The following is a 21,158-nucleotide window of genomic DNA, read 5'->3' as shown; positions in this document are numbered from 1 at the left end:
TATTTGCTTTTGGATATATAAATTTCACATGAATGAAGACATTCTATAGTTGCCTTTCCATAATTATGTCATTTAGCATTATCACACACCAAATCCTAACCATGTTGTCAAAAAGAGCACTATTTCACCATTTTTAATAGCTGAGTTGTACTCCACTACATACATACAACTTATGTTTATTAAATTATACAGTATTTTTAAGATGAAAATTTTCCACACAAATGCTTGCTTCATGACTGTTTCTGTAGTGTAGTGGTTATTATCACGTTCACCTCAGAAATGCTTACTTCAAAATGCTATGCACATTGTAGCCAACACTCTGCTGTCCTTATAGAAGGTCATGTTTTGTACAATGTGAAGTATCAAGATATCAAGGCTGTGAACATTAACTTTAGTGAAGAGCTGTTTTGTTTCAACTTACGAAAAATGTATGTTTTGTTTCACTAAGTAGAATAATGCCAAGAGATTATACTTTTATTAAGAAAAGAACTAGTGCCATATTATATATATATATATATGTATGTATATGTATATATATAATTTCATCAAATGTGATTTTTTAGATTCCTAAGTACGAAGAACTACTAGTTATCCATAATTTCACTACCATTTCATCAATAATGCTTCCCTGAGAGTATCTAGTTTAGTCTTGGGGAACTAGAAGAGCTGGATACTATTCCTAGGTAACAATTTTGTCCAAGATTAAGATATGGTGGACAATGGAAGTGAGGAGATTTGAATTTGTTTCAGTTATCTGAGGTTACCATAATAAAGTAACAAAAACTAGCTTAAGTGATAGGAATTAATTTTCTCCATAATTTTAAAGCCTAGATATTAAAGACCAAAGTATCAGCAGGGTTTTATTTCTTCTGAGGGCCTCTTTGGATTAGATGACCATATTTCCTGAGTATTTTCACATGATCTCTCCCTGCATATCTGTTTATTAGATGGCATATATGTACTATTGAATTAGGGGCTACCCTCATTTGACTTCTTTTAAAATCCTGTCTCAAGATGCACTCTGAAATGTGGAGTTAGGACTTCCATATAATGAATTTTAGGACCACATGACATAATAGTAGCATTTCTGAATCCATATGATGAATTTTGGATGGATACAATTCATTTCCTAAGAGAACTCAACTGTGTTATTTAATAATATAGCAAAAAATAAATCATTGATACTCTCAAGGAGAAATTAATAAGAGGTATATGCTATAGCACAAGTGGTAACAGTTTCAGATTTATTGTAGGTAGAAAAGTCAATAGCAGCAAAATAATAAATATGGGGGAATATGTGAAATTTGAAGATGACAATCTCTGAAGGTCATCTTGAAAGCTTGCTGCCATAGAACACGTTGGGGAGAGATTGGGAGGGGGTGGGAGTGTCAGAATACTTTATATTATCATGAAATTAACAGCATAAATTACATTCTTAAGTGAGTAAATGAATAAAAATTGCTTTCTGGATCATTTAACTTCATCAAGGTGTAAAATTTTAAAAACTGATTTAAATGTTGATCTTTCTTAGAACTGTGTTGGATGTGAGGGCAATCTGGCTGTGACATCTGTCACACCATTCATTGATTCAGCTAATCTGGCTGGCTAGGCGGGTGTCCCCTTCATCCCCCCACCTCTCCATGTGTGTCCCTCTGGAAGCTGCGCTCTCGGTGGAAGAGGATGGCCTTCCCAGAATAGAGACGTACTAGTCTTCGGTAGAGGGTATATGAGTAGCTGCGTTCCCCTGCTAGAACCTCCAAACAAGCTCTCTTAGAACTGTCGTTTGTAGCAAATATGTATCAAAAATATCTTCAACAGAAAAGATAAAATTTTCAATACTAAAAGTACATCAAAAACATATATTTTTTCCAACTATAATACTATCTCCCCAGATAATACCTTGGGACCACCTGCATGTTAGCTCTCAGACTCTGACAAAAACTAGTAAAGTCATGGGCCCCTTGGAATATACCTAGAATAAACCTAGCTTTTTCCAAAACAGAGAACCCTCAAATCTTCATATTCATATTCTGCAATATTCTTGCCTTTAGGTTCATGATTAGTCAACAATTTCTTCTGCTTTATATCTTAATTCTTTTTCAGCCACCAGGTTCCAGATGCTAGCATGATGAGAACCTGACTTCCCTGGACAGAAGACCCCACCAATGTGTCCTGGAGCCCCATCACCCCAGAGTCCTGCCCCACTAGGGAAAGAGACAGGCTGGGAGTATGGATCGACCTGCCAACACCCATGTTCAATGGGAAAGCAATTACAGAAGCCTGACCTTCCACCTTCTGCACCTTCTGCACCCCATAATGACCCTAGGTCCAAACTCCCAGAGGGATAAGAGAGCTTTGGGGAGGAATGGTATAGGGAGTTCTGGCAGTGGGAATTGTGTAGAACTGTATCCCTCTTATCCTATGTTCTTTTCAATATCTCCATTTTATAAATTAAAAAAAATAAACTATATGTCTACTAAAGAAATACAAACTTGAAAAGTAGGGCAGGGGTAGATAGCATAATGGTTATACAAAGAGACTCATGCCTAAGGCTTCAAAGTCCCAGATTCTATGCCACTGCCACTAACAACACACACACACACACACACACACACACACATACACTACCACCATAAAACAGAGCTGAGCAGCGCTCTAGAAAAAAAAGAAAAGAAAAAAAAAGTAATCAGAACTGGGTATAGATACAATAAAGGCCATTTTTAAAAAGACAAGTAATGCTTAACTATAATGTTTAACTCTAAGAGAAAATATTTTAAAAGAAGCTAGTAAGTTTATTAGTAAGTAAAAGGCACAATGCATTCATATGAATGCTCTTAGATGGTTACCAAAAAATATACAAAACCAAATATGACTTCTTTCAAAATTTTTGCAATATACCAAATGAGACAAAATGTTTTATAACATGATACATTATAATAGTAAATACCAATCCTATTTATAGAAGTAATAGTCATTTAGTTAGGATCTGTCAACCTAGTAGATTAAGTCTTATTAATCGGGGCAATCTCTTTTGTGATAGTAATATAAAACAAAGCAAATAAAAATAGTCCATTTCTCCTTGAATGGAAGAATTATAAGAAAAACACTCAAGTACAGTTTTGCCACTGACTTGTATTAATGTCATCAATACTAAAGTCCACTGCTATTTTATTTTATTTTATTTTATTTTTAGATAGAGACAGAGAGGCAGAGAAAATGAAAGAGATCACAATACCAGAATTTCCTTTAATGTAGTGGGGACAGGGCTTCAACCTGTGTCTCACTGTAATAAAGCAGCACATTATTCAAGTGAGCTATTTCACAGACACCACACACACACACACACACGCAATACTATCTAATACTTCAGGCAGAAAGTAATAAACTTTCTCAATAAGCAACCAGGCGTTAAGAATGTTACCTTTTCTGAGCATATATTGCTGTATCACTACTCAAATCAGACATGAAAATTCAGACCAAAAACACAATATAGAAAGCCTCCTTCACAGGTTCCTTGATAAAACTCAGTTGCCTTCTTGTAACTTGATATCAAGACAAAGATAATTAATTGAGTCCATGTTTGATGGCTTTCTAGTAGAAGTATGCAAGCTGAGTAAATCATTAGAATATGTATGCACTGTAGACCATTAGAAATGACAAGAAGCTTAACAATGTACATATCACAGTTGGTTTTTCTATGACTGTCATAAACAACTGGAATAGCTAACACACACACATTGCTTTCCATGAATGTGCCTAATTTTTTAAATGCACTAATTTATTTAATTCTTACCAAAAATCCAAGAAGAGGTTACAATTATTATTCTCACTTTTTAAATTTTTTTATATTTATTTATTTTCCCTTTTGTTGCCCTTTTGTTGTTGTTGTTAATTGATGTTGTCATTGTTGGATAGGCCAGAGAGAAATAGAGAGAGGAGGGGAAGACAGAGAGAGGGGGAGAAAGATAGACACCTGCAGACCTGCTTCACTGCCTATGAAGCGACGCCCCTGTAGGTGGGGAGCCAGGGGCTCGAACCAGTATCCTTACGCTGGTCCTTGCGCTTCACGCCAAGTGCGCTTAACCCACTGCGCTACCACCCTACTCCCTGTTATTCTCACTTTACAAATCTTTACCTTTAGATGCTGTCACTACTTATCTGGTTTATATTGCCTGATGTATGTATGTTTATGTAGTATATAGATATAAATTATATAATGTGTAACTATATATTATTTAATATACATACTAATATCTCTGTACATATACTAGACATACACACAATAATATACATATATGTACAGATACAAAAATAATTAATTCACTAACATAGACACTACTATTAAAAGCCCAGATACATTTTTTTCTCCATTCATGATTTTTTAATTATCTAAAATAAAAACCAGAAGCTATAAATGTTCTACCAATTTAAGATACACAAAATTATCATGAGTATGAGTATTAGTCTTAGTGCTGTGCTTTGACATCTGATGAAGTATTTAATTCAAAATCCTTCTCATACAGCCTCCCAAACAGAGTTACTGTCAACACTGGTCCAGATGGTGGCTTCAGACTAAATAAGCGTCCATCACTTGACACCTAGTTGAAACACAGAGAAGGTGGCTGTGTCAAACTTTAAACTACACAACTTCAGGACTCGATTAAGCCTTGGAACAACCAGATGTTGAAATAATAGAAATTATAACCTAATTCTGCTGCCAGATTATTTGATGGTAGAGATTACTAAAAACCTAGAAATAATTCATACATATTTGAAATGCCTGGAGTCAATAATTTACTTACCTGAGGAAGCACCCATAATAGGCTATTCTTCTCAGAGAAGATAATGACACTTCCAGTGGCCAGAAGGGATTGTATCAAGGGGAATGACTAAACTGAGCCTCAGACATCCCAGTCACTCACAAACTACAGTCTCCTAGCCGGCCTAGTGCCCCCTGGCTGCTCTTTTCTTGGTTTTATTTTACCAGAAAAGGAGCCTAAGAGCAGAACCTCAGGGAAGTGTTAGTGTAAGAATATAGATGAGCTGACTCAGTGACCCAGAAAGAGGAAGGGAGGATTACTAAAGAGAGGTTGGCAACCTAAGGCTCTATGATAGAAAAAGATGAAGGTTTCCCTGAGCCCAACAGCTAACTACATGTAGGCATGCCTTTAAAGGTACTGTCTGGGGAGATGGTGTCAGAGTTGGAAATAGGACTAGAAAGCTGGATCAGGGCAAAGAAGTGCTCCCAAATATGGGGAAAGTATATAAGTATCATTAACTGTAAACCTTATCTATTTGATCTGGGGCCCATATTCAGCACAGGAGCCTGTGTAACATTTGCATCCCTGTAGGTCTGACCTCGTATTCTGTGGTCATAGCTAGGAACATTCTAGGCTGTACTCATTTCAAGACCCTTCTTCCTCAAGTGGCAGAGTATGTTGAGTCAACCTCCCTTTGGGCCCCTTGGAATATACCTAAAATAGACTTCCTAACTTTTCTCAAAATGGATACCCAAAATCTCATCTGCTATATTCCTACCTTTAGGTTTCTGATCATTAAACAATTTGTTCTGTTTTATATCTTAATGCTTTTCAGCTACCAAGTTGCAGGTGCTACCATGATGCCAACCTGACTTCCCTGGGCAGAGGACCACACCAATGTGTCCTGGAGCCCCACTTCCCCAGATTCCTGCCCAACCAGGGAAAGAGAGAGACAGGCTGGGAGTATAGATCAACCTGCCAATGCCTATGTCCTGCAGAGAAGCAATAAAGAAGCCAAACCTTCCATCCTCTGCACCCCACAGATTTTTTCCTTGGGAGAATGTGGTAATGTACCATCGTGACAACAAAAATTCAACATTTCTTCAATAAAGTGATATAGGAATTGGGGGAAAGAAAAAAGGAAGGAAGGAAGGAAAGAAAGAAAATGTGGCTGGGCAGAGCATTTGTGCAATAAAAAATCATTTTTTGATTCTGAAAGATGAATGTTTGCTTTTTTGTCAACATCAGTCACTGTTAGATTCAGGTTTTCTTTTTTCCTCTTACTCTGTAGGTCGACCAACTGTAGTCTTTGCTAACACCAAGAGAGAAATTCTTTTTAACTTCTGTAGGTCATTAGTACCTAGTTGAAGGCAATGGACCTCCTCTGGTATAACCACTCCTGAACTCTATTTGAGCTCTCTCTCTCTTTTTTTTTTTTTTTTTTTTTTGCCTCCAGGGCTATCTCTGGGACTATGAATACAGTGCTCCTGGGGGTTGTTCATCGTTGTTGTTATTGTTATTGTTGTTGCCATCGTTGTTGTTGGATAGGACAGAGAGAAATCGAGAGAGGAGGGGAAGACAGTAGGGGGAGAGAAAGATAGACACCTGCAGACCTGCTTCGCTACCCGCAAAGTGACCCTGCTGCAGGTGCTGAGCCAGAGGTTTGAACTGGGATCCTTATGGGGGGTCCTTGCGCTTCGCACCATGTGTGCTTAACCTGCTGCGCCACCGCCCAGCCCCCATTGAGTTCTCTTTTTACTCAACCTAAAACAGCTAAGCCCCTTCCCAGTAATAATTTCTTTTTCTTTCTTTTCTTTTTAATGCTTTGTTTGGTGGAGATAGAAATTGAGGGTGGAAGGGAGATAAGGAGAGACAGAGAGACAACTGCAGCCCTGCTTCACCACTTGTGAAGCTTCCTCCCTGCAGGAGGGAACGGAGGCTAGAACCTAGGTCCTTGCACATTGTAGTATGTGTGTTATATCGGGAGTACCACCACCTGTCCTCTATTTCTTTATTTTCACAGACACACAAATAATTGTGCTAAATGTTCCAAATAAGAAACAGTCTTCTTAGTGTCTTTCATGATTTATAAGGACAATTGAACCCTCTCTAGTTGAAATGTTGTTTGTTTTTTGTTTGGTTGGTTGGTTTTTGTGTGTTTGTTTTTACATTTTTAGTATTTGGGTATTTCTCTTATAACCAAGCAAGAAGAAAAAAAAATTGACCCTCACCCTACCCTCAGCCTGTAGGCTTGAATATTGGCACTGTAAAACAAAAAAAATTAGAAGAAACACAGACTTGAACAAATCAACAGTTCCAAACAGGAATTGAAGTAGCTGCACACTTAGAAATGGACATTTACAACCCCCAATCTCCATACCTAAAAATGATGAAGTAATTATATGGAACGGCATGCCTGACAACAAGAAACAGACATCCAAAAACAAAACAAAACAAAGAGGAGGGTGGGGTAAAATAGGACACTTGGACAGGTAGATTTGGGTTGGAATATTTCCACCTCCACATTATCAAATGCCTGTTTCTTTATTATTTCATTTTTTTAAAATATTCATTCTCTTTTGTTGCCTTTGTTTTATTGTTGTCATTATTGTTGTCATTGTTGTTGGATAGGACAGAGAGAAGTGGAGAGAGGAGGGGAAGACAAAGAAGGGGAGAGAAAGATAGACACCTGCAGACCTGCTTCACCACTTGTAAAGCAACTCCCCTGCAGGTGGGGAGCCAGGGGCTCGAACTGGGATCCTTACTGCTGGTCCTTATGCTTTGTACCACCTGCGCTTAACCTGCTGCGCTACTGCCTGACTCCCTATTATTTTATTTTTAATAATCTTAACACAAATTACTCCATGGGGCTATTATGGAGCATAGGCAGACAAACCCTGAAATACCAATATCTAGGTTGTATTTCATTCTTATATGAAAGGAATTGGCACTAAGCTGGAGAGATAGCATTATGGTTATATTAAAAAAAGACTTTCAAGTCTAAGGCACCAAAAGCCTTAGGTTCAGTCCTCAGTGTCACCTTAAGCCAGAGATGAGCTGCTCTGGGAAAGAAAGAAAAAAGGAAAGAAGGAAAGAAAGAAAGAAAGAAAGAAAGAAAGAAAGAAAGAAAGAAAGAAAGAAAAAGAAAGAAAGAAAGAAAGAAAGAAGGAAGGAAGGAAAGAAAGAGAAAAAGAGTGAAAAGGGGAAGGGAAGGGAGGGGAAGGGAAGGGAAGGGAAAGGGAGTCTGCAGTGCTAGGAAAATAGTATAATGGTTATGCAAAAAAAGATTTTCATGCCTGAGGCACCAGAGGTCCTAAGTTCAATCACTAGCACCACCATAAACCAAAGCTGAGTAGTGCTCTGGCAAGAAGGAAGCTGTAACAGAGGGAAGGAGGGAGAAAGGATGGAGGAAAAGAAAGAAAGAAAGAAAGAAAGAAAGAAAGAAAGAAAGAAAGAAAGAAAGAAAGAAAGAAAGAAAGAAAGAGAAAAGAAAGAAAGAAAGAAAGAAAGAAAGAAAGAAAGAAAGAAAGAAAGAAAGAAAAGAAGAGAAAGAAAGGGGGGGAAAAAAAGTGAGTTGGCAGTGTTAAGCAAAGATGCTTACCTGAAATTCTCCAGGAGCAAGCTGAACGTCACTCAATAGCACCTCAGGGAAAACATACTTGGTTTTGAAAGTGCCACTGAGAGAGAACATTTCAAATCTTGTGGAAGCAGTTTCAACTGACTCACCACAAGTATGTAAATTTGTTGTTTTACATTTCAATAGAGTACAAACCTAAGAAAGGAAATACAAGCCAGTAAGTTCTAAGAAAGCTTATTGAAATATTCTCCTGACTTAAAGGAGATGATTGTGTTTCCTGGTTTGATAAAATGTTACTTCCTCATTAGATTAATTCAGTTTATTGCTGAATAGCAAGCAAAACTAGTAATAAAAGTGTAGGACTTTGTGCAAGTCACTGCCAAGTAAACTGAACCATAGAAAGAAACAATCATATCTTCTGTCCATATCTATGAATAATGCCCTATTTGTCCCAGTACTTTTAATAATCAAGTGTTCAAATTTTTAAGTTTCCTTCAGGGTCTCGGAAACATCTCATCACAGATTTGCATCATGAGATTCTAAATTCAAGCCCCCACACTGCATACACTAGAGTGTTTCTCTCTTAACTCACACTACCCATCTGCCTCTTTCCCTCGAAAAAACAAACAAAAAACACACCCTTTTAAGAGTTTAATTTTAGATACTATTTTTTTATTCCTGCTTATTTCTGTTTGTTAACATTTTGATTTTAGGATAGAAACAGATAAATTGAGAAAAAAGGTGGAGATAAAGAGGAAAGGGAGACAACTACACACATTTCACCACTCATAAAACTCCCCCCAGTAGGGACTGGGAGTTTGAACTCTGGTCTTTGTGCGTGGTAATATGTGTGCTTTACCAGGTGCACCACCACCAGGCACCCTGGATACTAATTTATCTTTATTTTATTGCCAAGTACAACAATGGAAAAACTTAAAAATTAAAGCTATACTAAATCCTAGAGTTGATCTAGAGGTAACCATTGTCACCTGGAAAAGCCATAGTTTTTATCTAAGCAAGGACAGAAATAGTTGTTACTTTACTACAGCTATACTATATAATACATATTTATTGAACAGAGATTTAAGTATCTGAATAATTTCCCATGTAAAGTGGTCAAATGAAAATTCATGCATACACCATTCTTCAAACTTAGGCCAGACCACTTTCATTCCTTGTTTGTCTAAATCAGTAGACTCTAACTGGTCTTCTTTTTTTCCATTTTTGCAGTTGGAGGACAAGCCCTATAGGGTGTACAAATGAGTGGGGATACAGAGCACACTGGAACAGACTTTCATGCCTGAGGCTCCAAAGTCCCAGATTCAATCCCCCACACCATCATAAACCAGAGCTGAGTAGTGCTTTGGTTAAAATAAATAAATAAATAAAAAGGGGGGGTGGCAGGTGGTGGCACACCAGGTTGAGAGTACGTGTTATAATATTCAAGGACCCAGGTTTTAACCCCTGGACCCCACCTGCAGAAGGAAAGCTTTGCAAGTGGTGAAGCAGTACTGGAGGTGTCTCTCTGTCTCTGTCCCTCTCTGTCACCCCCTTCCCTCTCGATATCTGGCTGTCTCTATCAAATAAATAAATTAAAATATTTTTTAAAGATGATGTACAGATAGCTCTGAGGTAAAGACAGAGTACACGGTCCTATTCTGTTACTTAGAAAATCAACCAAAGTCAACATTATTTTTTAAAGACACAGAGATTTAAAAAAAAAGGGGGGGATTTTAAAAACTTATTATTTTTTTAATTAAAAAAAATCTATATTCACACAGGATAGTATATTGTTAAAAAAAATTGTAAAAAAGAAAGCTTATCACTGTCAACAATGTGGAAGGACCATGAGGATATTCTTTTTTTTTTTTTCATGAGAATATTCTAACTGAAATAAGTCAGAGAACTACAAATATCATATGGTCTCAATTGTATGTGGAAATATATATGTGTGTATATATAAATATATTCAAGAATATTCCAAAGTTTCTTCCTCTGGGAACTCTAGTTACTTCAGGATTGTGGTGGCTAAAGAAAGGAAAACTTGTTGTTTGGGTTTGAGATAGCAAGACCTCACATGTGCACACCACTACTACTCCTGAGACAATTTTTTTTCTCTCTCTCTTTTGTTTCAGATAAAGAAAAGAGACAGAAACTACAGTACCAATCTACCATTCATGGATCTTACACTCAATGTTGTACTGCTTTCCATGTGGTATCAAGGTTTGAGCCCAGGTAAGGTGTGTAGTCTACTTGATAAGCTTTCTCCTGAATGCAAATTTAGAATTGTAAGCTCCAAGATATGTCCGATGCCAGTAGTCTAAATACAGGATCATTGCTCAACAACAAAGGTAGAGAGTCCACAAAACTAATCTTCCTATTAAAGAAAAGGAACTACCACTGCTCTCCACAGGAGCCAGTATGCAGAGATAAATTGGGAGAATAAAATGAAAGAAGCAGAGAAAAAGTCAAGGGACTGCTATTTTGTTTTATAACCAAGTTTTATCACTTAAAAACGTATCATAAAGTTTTTAAAGATCACAAAATTTTAATTAAAAATACATATTTGATGAAATACTACCATGTAATTTTAAAAATGGCATTATGTCCTTTGAGATAAAATGAATAGAACTGGAGGTGATTGTGCTCAAGGAAGGAAGGGAGAAAATGGAAGATAACTATCAGATGGTTTTGTTCATTTATATGTTATAGGGAACTGAAGTGTATAAACTTGCAAATAAATAAATAAGGAAAAAAGACCAAACTGTCTCCATAACTTTGTGAGAACTAGGGTAGCTATTATTGGGGGGGGGGGGGGGGGGGGGTTTAGTGGGGATGCAGAATTTTTGTGGTGAGTGTGGTGTGTCACTATACTCTTGTCATGTTATAATTTTATAAACCATTATAAAATAACTAAGAAAAAATAAATTTTAAAAATCAATATGAGGTCAGGGGAGATAGCATAATGGTTATGTAAACAGACTCTCATGCCTGAGGCTCCTAAGTCCCAGGTTCAATCCCCTACACCACCAGAAGCCAGAGCTGAGCAGTGCTCTGGTGTTTCTCTCTGTGTGTCTCTCTCTGCATCTCTCTCAAAAAAAAAAAAAATCAATATAATATCAATGTAATGTCATATATGAGACATATACTACAATACATGTCAGCATATCATGATGGTAGCATTTATAGGGCAATAAATATTCGTCTACAGCATAATTTGCTTAACTGATTTCTAATTATTGGATATTTTCTACCTGTGTTCTTAATAACTTTCTCCTCTTTCCTCCAGCACTTTGAAAACTGACTGAGTACTGTTTCTTCCTTTATTTCCATCCCCCTATGTTGCCCCTTCCCTTCATCCTATAAGGATAATATAGACTTTCTCATATATGATAAAACATAAAACAAAACAAAAAAAGGCTTACCCTTACCATGAATCTCTAGCTTGTCCCAATTCTATTTCTTTTTTTCTCATTTCAGACTCAGTTTCCTATAACTATTTACTCACCCATCTATTCTCTCACTTCCCTTTGACTTTTCAGCCCACTGTCATCTTGAGTCCAGGAAATCCTACTCTTTCATGATCATAATGGTAAATGTATTGCATAAATATGTTTCACCATTTCCTCCTGCTATGAGCATCAACTTCCTCACTATCCATGAGAGTTCTCTCCCTCTCTCTCTCTCACAAATGTGAGGTTCCTACTCTGTCCATTGCTGCCTAAATATTGCAACTCAATATTTCCAGGAAGCCCAGAGTTCTTTACTCTCTTCAGTCTCCTCTGATGTAGCACTCACTTTTGTAAATTTAAGCACTACCTGTATCCTGCTAATGCTCAAGACAGTATTTATAAATCTAATATCTCCCTAAAGTTTTGTGATTGGGATCGTATATTCAATATCTTACTAGATAGCTCCAAGTATTTCTTTTTTTATTTTACTTATTTATTTTCCCTTTTGTTGCCCTTGTTTTTTTTTTTTATTGTTGTTGTAATTATTGTTGTTGTTAGTGATGCCATTGTTGTTGGACAGGACAGAGAGAAATGGAGAGAGGAGGGGAAGACAGAGACGGGGAGAGAAAGAAAGACACCTGCAGACCTGCTTCACTGCCTGTAAGGGGCCTCAAACCGGGATCTTTGAGCCGGTCCTTGCACTTTGCGCCACGTGCGCTTAACCTGCTGTGCTACCGCCCAACTCCCTAGCTCCAAGTATTTCAAAATCATCACATTTAAAACTTAACTGTCTCCCTCTGTCATCCAACCTTCTTGAGAAGTGTTTGTGTCCTTATTTGCCAGCAGCAACAATTAATAGTCACTCTGCCAAAATGGAGAGATTCCTTATAGAATGGAAGAAGATCCCTATATGGCAAACAAAAGGCTAATAACCAAAATATATAATGAGGATGTGGACTAAATCTTCATTCAACTAGGGAGTCTGCATTTGTGCTACAGACAGTGTCAGTGCAGCCTATTTGATGAAGATAACACTGTAAGTGATGAGTAGGTAGAGGTTATCTTGAGCAAAGTAAATAACATGTGTAAACATACAGAGGTTCTGCAGATACTGACACACTAGAAGTGGAACTGTATCAATATAATAGGAAGCCATGACACATAAAGGCAGAAATAAGGGGAAATAATAGGAGGAAGAGACCACATACCAAGATTTTATGAGTCTGTCATAATAAGGAATTTAATTTACCATCTAGAAGACAATGAGGAATTTCAAATAAGAGATAGATATGATCAGATATGGCCTTTGGTGATTTCTATGGTTAGAATGTGGAGAGTGGACTAGAAGGAACTGAAAATATCAATAGCAAGTCCTGTTAGAAGCTGCTTTTCCTTAAAGGTTACATTTCATCAGCCTGTAATCACTCCTCCTTTAACATGAGGGGCTATGAGATGTTTAAAAAATTGCAGCAACAAACTATTCTACTGTGCTTCTCAGAAATCAACTCTACATATCTCCATGACATTCTTAGTGTCAACTTCTTCTCATGTTAAGTGAGATAAGCCAGAAAGAGAAGGATGACTATGAGGTGATCTCAGTCATAGGCAGAACTTAAGAAATGGATAGGAAGGGGAGACACAAAGTAAAATTTGAACTGGTTTGGTGTATTGCACCTAATCAAAGGACTCCAGGGAAGGACAGGAGGAAGCCTGGGGGAGGGGAGATGTCAGGTCCTGGTACATGATGATGCAAAAGGGCCTAAACTAGAGGTGAGAGTGTTTTGCAGACACCTGTCATGGAGAGATGTGAAATTGTACCCATGGGCTAAGAATGGCACTGTAAACCATAACTTCTTAATAAATAATAACAATAAAATTAATTAATGTTTAAGAGAATTAAAAAAACAAGATAGACATTAACAAATATAAGATAGTTGCATCTGTTCAGGAATGAAATTTAAGAGATCAATTATCCATAGAATTTATCTGTAAGTTGATTGCAATATCACTTTACATACTGAGGTTGTAAATAAATGTTCTGATGTTCTCCTTTTTTTTTTTTTTTTTTTGCCTCCATGGCTAACAAAACCACAGCTCCTAGCAGTCATTTTTTTCATTTCATTGGATAAGACAGGTAGAAATTGAGAGAGGAAGGTGATATAGAAAGGGAGGGAGACAGACACACCTGCAGACCTGCTTCACTCTGCAGGTGGAGAGTGAGGGCTCGAACTTGGGTCCTTCAAGTACTTATAATAAAATAATTATTCATCTAAAAAAAATTAAAATAACGGAGTTGGGCGGCAGCGCAGCAGGTTAAGCACAGGTGGCCACGTGAAGCACAAGGAGCAGCATAAGGATCCCGGTTCCAGCCTCCGGCTCCCCACCTACAGGGGAGTCGCTTCACAAGTGGTGAAGCAGGTCTGCAGGTGTCTATCTTTCTCTCCCCCTCTCTGTCTTCCCCTCCTCTCTCCATTTCTCTCTGTCCTACCCAACAACGACAGTAACTACAACAATAAAAACAAGGACAACAAGAAGGGAATAAATAAATAAAATTTTTAAATAATTATTCATCTAAAAATCAAATTAAACAGGGTATTCTGTATTTTACCCTCAAACACCAAAATAACTAGTACCTGTAAGTAATATCTCCCTTCCATAGTATGTAGTCCATCAAATGCCCCTAAGACATAAACTTCATCTGATCTCTTTTCAGATATGGTATAGTTTAGAAGACAGCAGAGATCATTCTCACAAACTGTGTAATTTCCTGTGACTGCTGTAAGCTCCAAGAAGGTGAATTCATCATAAAACACATGGCCTTTAAATGTTCCATTTCCTGTTGTAACTGAATTTTTATCACTGGCATAGGAAGTCCAATTCACCACTACTGGGTGGTTTGGATAGGAATCCAGTTGAGAGAGGAGGAGTTTACCCTCCCTTGTCTTCATATCATAATGAAATGCTCTTGGAGAATCAGGTGCATAGATGCCACTTCCTGGAATTGGTAAGTCAAAAACAGCATTTGAAATAGGAAAGTGAATAGGAATGGTCAGCTGCTACTTTATCTCATTAACATTTTGCTCCCTTTAAGCTTTATAACTCACCAAATCCAGTAAGCTATGCTAATAAAGGCAAACATGTAAAAGAATATCTAAGAGTATGACACCAGGAATCTGAAAGCTTCAAACAAGCAGTGCTGCAGATGGGGGGTGGGGTGTATACGCTCAAGTAGAATAAAACCACATAAATCTACCAACAACTTTCACTGAGATTCTTTCTATAGCATAGCACAAGCTAGATATGCAAAAGAAGAAGGAGGAGGAGGAGGAGAAAGAGGAGGAGGAGAAGGAGAAGGAGAAGGAGAAGGAGAAGGAGAAGGAGAAGGAGAAGGAGAAGGAGAAGGAGAAGAAGAAGAAGAAGAAGAAGAAGAAGAAGAAGAAGAAGAAGAAGAAGGAGAAAGAGAAGACATTGAAAAACAGTTTAGCAAGGAATGCATGTTAGCTAGGGGGAAATGTGACTTTTGTTTTCAAGTCCACAATTCTGAAAAACTATACTTTACCTGTCATTTTCTTGGAGGGTCTATGAATATTCGATGCAAGAAAATTTACTTTCATGCCCATTGCCCAAGCTGAGTGAAATTCAATAGCAGACAAATGTGGCAAAACATTCATCCAAGCTGTTGGAAAGAGAATGGTGTCCACGTGGAAATCTTTCACGAGGCTAATAGCAGGATTGTGGAAGAGTATATCAAAGCATGTAAATATACCAAATTTTCCAAAGGTGGTATTGAAAGTCACAAATTCAGGCTCCTTGGGTGCATTGAAATAATTTTCATTCATGAAGAGGTTTTGCTGCAATGAGAACATGAAGTAAGCAGGGGGAAGCTTCTTTTAAGAAATCAGCTTAGATATCATAGTATCTGAACTAGAGAGTCACACATCTGTTAGGTGAAGTCCACTTCATTTATGACCACTATTGTCAAGGAAAGGAGCAACTTGTTTGAGAATCAGATATATATATATATATATATATATATAGCCTTTAAATCAATATCCATATTTTATGAGTGTGTATACAAAAGAATTCTTATCTCTTGAGACTCCTTGAATCTTAAAAGATGTAAGAGCAAAATAAACTAACTTTGAATTTGCAAAAAAAAAAATTAAAATTAAAATAAAGCTTGACTATTTTCTGTGGATAGGGAATGTTTTTTGGGACCAGAAGTATGGCTCAGTGGTATAGCACAAGCCTTGCATAGTTAGGCTGAGCATGATTGCTGATGCCATGTGTGATGTCATCTACTAGTATCTCTCTTCAACACACAATAAATAAATTGATAAATAAATAAATAAATTTTAAAGAGAATATTCTTTTTTGTAAAAAAAAAAAAAAAAATACAATTTAAGTGGCCCAGGAAGTAGTATCGTGGATAAAGCAATGGATTCACCAGGATGAGGTACTAAATTCTACCCCCAGCATTGCATGTGTGAGTAATATGATGCTCTGGTGTTCTCTTTCTCTCGTTTTCTTTCTTTCCCTTTCTTCCTTTTTTAAATTTTTTTATTTCTCTTTACTTTTTTTTTTTTTCTCTACCAGCTTTGGATTATGGTAATGCCTGACACTGAACCTTGGACCCTGAGCTTGAAGCATGAGTCTTTTTGCATAAAACCATTAGGTTGCCATGTTCATCGGTGAAGCAATTACAGAGGCCAGACCTTCCACCTTCTGCATCCCACAGTGACCTTGGGTCCGTACTCCCAGAAGGTTAGGGAATGGGAAGGCTATCAGGGGAGGGAATAGGATACGGAGTTCTGGTGGTGGGAACTGTGTGGAGTTGTACCCCTCTTATCCTATGATTTTGTCAATGTTTCCGTTTTATAAATACTATTACTACTAACAATAAATTAAATTAAATACTATCTGGACAAATGCAAAAAAAAAACATATTAGGTTATCTTTACCAACCCTCTCATTATTAAATAAATGTTTACAATAAAAAGGGAATAATTTTAAAGAATATTTTTTAGCTCATTTGTCTTCAAGAACAAATCTGTCAAGGAAGGAGCTTTTCATTCTTTCTCTGGCCCATTTTACTTTTGGTCTGGGAATTTTTCAACATAGGTACCTTGTACTCTCATCTACTCTCTAAAACACATTCCCATGTTGCTAAATGCACAGGAAACTAGTTTAAACCCCCTTTGAAGGAACCCACCACATCTGCCATGGCTTTCTTAAGCTTTGTTTCTTTTCTGCTTCTAAAGTACTCACATTATTACCGTCAGTGATGATTTTTTTCCCATTTTGTCCACTTAATATTGTTAAACATTCAGTAGCTGAATTATTCGAAAAATAATTCTACCTTATGGTAACGTGCCACCAATTTTCCCTGAGAATCAAACACTACATCAGTGTTGTATTGATAACGACCATCAAGGGGACACTGAGGGTCACTGGTATTACACGACTTCTTGTCACCAATATTTGCCACAATATAGATTGAGTTGTTCTTGGCCAGGCAGCTGAGTTTTTCTTGAACAGGGGTGCGACCAAATCTGTCATTTGTCCATTAGGAGGAAAAATATAAAGCATAACCTTTAAGGAAATTCACAATTGCCTGAACCTATTATTTTGTATATAAATAAATTAATTAATAACAAATAGCAGTAGACAGGTTTAAAACAAAACCAGTATTCAAATGATGCTCATGATTTTGAGAATTTTTTTATCGTTTTATTGAGGGCATAATGGATTACAGTACAGTTGTTGACACATGGGCACAATTCCTGTGGTGCACTGCACTAAAGCTTGTAGGGATTTTATTTGTAGGAAATTATTCTAAGAGGCTCTTAATCACATTTTTAATTGAATTTATCTTAACTATGATCATACATTAATTTATATGTTTGTTTTACAATGACTGGTAAATATTTTGTTTATTTGCTTGTCTTCTAACAAAAATGGTGCTCAGTTTTGGAATATGTAGATGCCAAGGATTATACTTGGGGCCTGGGAGCCTCAGACATGAAAGTCACTTACATAACTAGGTATGCTGTCTCTCTGGCCTGTCTGCCACAATTTATAGACATTATGGGACAAAGCTACACATTTCCTGTTCACCAAATCCATGGGTGACATAAAAGTACTAGAATGAGTATTTGTTATTATTATGTTTTTTTATTAATTTATTGGGTATAAACAGCCAAAAATTAAGAGGAAGGAGGGAGATAGAGAGGGAGAGAGACAACAAAACACCTGCAGAACTGCTTTACCACTTGTGAAGCTTCCTCCTGCTTGTGGGTATGGGGGAAAGGGGCTTGAATCTGGGTTCTAGCACATTGTAACATGTGCACTCAACCACGTGTGTCATTGCCCAGCCTCTGGAAAGAGTATTTGAATTAAAACACACACACACACACACACACACACACACACACACACACACACACATGCATACACAATTTGGAAATAGGAGAATTCTAGGCATATCAAGTAGTAACCGTGAGGTATCCAGCCTTCTACCTATGTAACAAGTCCTTGACAGAATCTTAGGTAATTATACTGAGTATTTGAATGCTTGCAACTTGGAGAGGGAGGCTAGATGCTAACTGTTGTGAATTTCAATGAAATTTAGCTCCTAACATAATAGTAACTTCCCAAGCCTCACCCACACACAAAGCTCTTGAAAAGACTTTTAACCTCACTAATCTGTATGGATATATAAACCAAAAACCATTATGAAATAACACCTCAAGCCATTTAGGATAGTTACTGTTTTGAAAATCGTTAAATGTAGGTGAGACTGTGGAGAAATCAGAGTCCTTGTGTACTGTGTATGGGAAAACAAGATGGTAGAGCCAGCATGGAAAAAAAAAAGTTACCGTATGATTCTACAATTACAATTTTGGCTATAGAACCAAAAAAAAAAAAAAAAAAAAGTTGAAAACAGTTTATAAAAGACATGTTTGTAGATTCAAACTGGCCTTAGTCGTAGTATTCAGTAACTAAAAGGTGGGGGGAAAAGCAAAGGTGATACAATATACTAGTGAAATCTTAAAAAGTAAATTCTGATAATATTAACCGCAATAAACTGATGATTAAAAGGTAAATACAATACAATTCCATTTATAAGCCATAGGTAGAACAGTCAAATTAATGAGATAGAAAGTAGAATAATGGCTGCCAGAGTCTTTAAGAGAAGGGACACAGGGAGTGTCCTTTTATTTCCCCCCAGCTTTACTGATGTACAGTGGACATTAATACTGCTAAGTTTAATATGTTAAATGTAATGATTTCAGGCAGGTCTGTATCTGTTTTGAGAAAAGTTTGGAACAACTGAGTGAATTAGCACACTCTTGGACTCCAGAGTTTATGCATAATGTTTATGCAAAAAGACTTTTTCATGCCTGAGGCTCCTCTGCTCTAGGTTCAGACTTGGGGGCTACTTAAAGTCAGAGTTGAGCAGTGCTTTGATTAAAAAAATAAACAAACAAACAAACAAATAAATAAATAGGAAAAGAGATCGTATACCTTCACCACACAGAAAGACCATTGTTTTTTGCTTTGAGAAGAACATTTAAAATCTAACTTCACTTTCAAGGGTACAGTATTATTAACTATAGTCACAGTGCTGTACATTAGATCACCAAAATTTATATCTAGCAGCTTGTACTGTTGAAACATTCCATCTTCTGCACCACATAATGACCCTGGGTCCGGGAGCCAGGCAGTAGCGCATCGAGCTAAGCGCAAGGATGGGTGTAAGGATCCTGGTTTGAGCCCCGGCTCCCCACCTGCAGGGAAGTCCCTTCACAGGCAGTGAAGCAGGTCTGCAGGTGTCTATCTTTCTCTCTTCTTATCTGTCTTCCACCCCCTCTCTCCATTTCTCTCTGTCCTATCCAACAACGACGAAAACAATAATAACTACAATAAAAACAAGGGCAATAAAAGGGAATAAATAAATGTGAAAAAAAGAAGAAGAAGAAGAAGCTAAAATGACCCTGGGTCCATGCTCCCAGAGAGTTAAAGAGTAGGAAAGATATCGGGGAGGGAAAAGAATATGGAGTTCCGTTGGTGGGAATTGTGTGGAGTTGTACCCATCTTATCCTATAGTTTTTGTCAATGTTTCCTTTTTATAAATAAAAATTTTTAAAAATATATTACGGTCGATTTTGCCTACTGCTAATATCTGACAACTACTGTTTCTATGAGTTCAGCTTGCTTAGATTCTACATGTAGGAGAGTTCATAAAGTTGGTTTTTTGTTGTCCCTTTGTTGTCCTTTGGTCGTTCTCTGTTGGGCTAATTTTCCTTAGTACCTATGTTGTTGAAATAGCAGGGGTTCCTCCTTTGTCAGGACTAATTGAATCAACTGCTGTAGGGTAAATGGAAACTTGACGCCATCTGCTGGTAATAGTAATGAAAGTTTTTTTGGATAACAAACGTTGACCATTAAGATCTGTGGTAACATATTCTTGAAAGATAACAAGAAGCATGAGAAACTACTACCAAAATACTATTTTAAAACATTTATAGAAAACATGGCCATTTGGTATTTTTTGCATTTGCTTCAATTAACATATGAAATACAGACATAAAGTGAAATGCTGAACCTATAAAAGTGTACCATGTTTTGATCACCTAAAGAGATAGACTATGTAGGGGCCAGGCAGTAGTGCACTGGGTTGAGCGTACGTAGTTACAAAGCCCAAAGGCTCTCGCAAGGATCCAGATTAGAGCCCCTGGTTCCCCACTTGCAGGGGAGTCCTTTCACACTTGCTGAAGCAGGTCTGCAGGTGTCTTTCTCTCCCCACTCTACCTGCCCCCCTCAATTTCTATCTTTCCTATTTAAAAGAAAAGGGGGGAGGCTTCCAGGAGCTGTGGATTTGTAGTAATGGCACCAAGCCCCAGCAATAACCCTGGAGGGGAAAAAAATTAAAAGTTAAAAAAAAATTAAAGACCTTCAGATAGAGAGGCAAAAATAAAATAATGGTGTGTGTGTGTGTATGTTGGGGGGAGGGGGTATTTAAAAAATAGAGAGAGACTATGTACATTATTAACTGGGTTGTACATATGTACATAGTGGCCACCACTTGGCTCCTTAAGGTATGTTTGAAAGTGTTTATTTTTTACCCCTCTTCATCCATTTCTGCCTGCTCCACCTCTATCTAATAACCACCAAGTTCTGATTTTTGCTTTGTTTTGTTTTTGATTCCACAGATAAGTGAAATCATAAACAAATTCTTATCACTGGGGAGGGTGGGGCCATGAACTTTAGTGATGGGTGTGGAACTATACCTCGTTATTTTATAATCTTGTAAATTACTATAAAATCGCTACTAAATAAATAAATATGTAAATTACATAGAAGCCT

General features: G+C 37.2%; 1 protein-coding gene across 3 annotated transcripts in view; it reads right to left on the bottom strand.

The window, feature by feature from the left end:
- The window catches only part of VNN1 (vanin 1), a 47,404-nt gene that overhangs the window by 15,616 nt on the left and 10,630 nt on the right, over positions 1–21,158 (bottom strand). For 2 of the 3 annotated variants that reach the window (XM_060190434.1, XM_060190435.1), the window contains exons 4-7: positions 17,149–17,341; positions 15,349–15,640; positions 14,423–14,784; positions 8,362–8,532 (exon numbers count right to left, since the gene is read on the bottom strand). In XM_060190434.1, the coding sequence (XP_060046417.1) occupies positions 8,362–8,532; positions 14,423–14,784; positions 15,349–15,640; positions 17,149–17,341 (1,018 nt within the window). Of the gene's footprint in view, positions 1–3,238; positions 4,599–8,361; positions 8,533–14,422; positions 14,785–15,348; positions 15,641–17,148; positions 17,342–21,158 lie in introns of those variants that run through there. The other variant, XM_060190436.1, reaches the window with a different exon arrangement.

This window comes from Erinaceus europaeus, chromosome 4 (genome assembly GCF_950295315.1).
Source record: "Erinaceus europaeus chromosome 4, mEriEur2.1, whole genome shotgun sequence".
Lineage (NCBI taxonomy): Eukaryota > Metazoa > Chordata > Mammalia > Eulipotyphla > Erinaceidae > Erinaceus > Erinaceus europaeus.
Note: the sequence above shows the minus strand (reverse complement) of the source record. Positions and strands in the feature narration are given on the sequence as shown.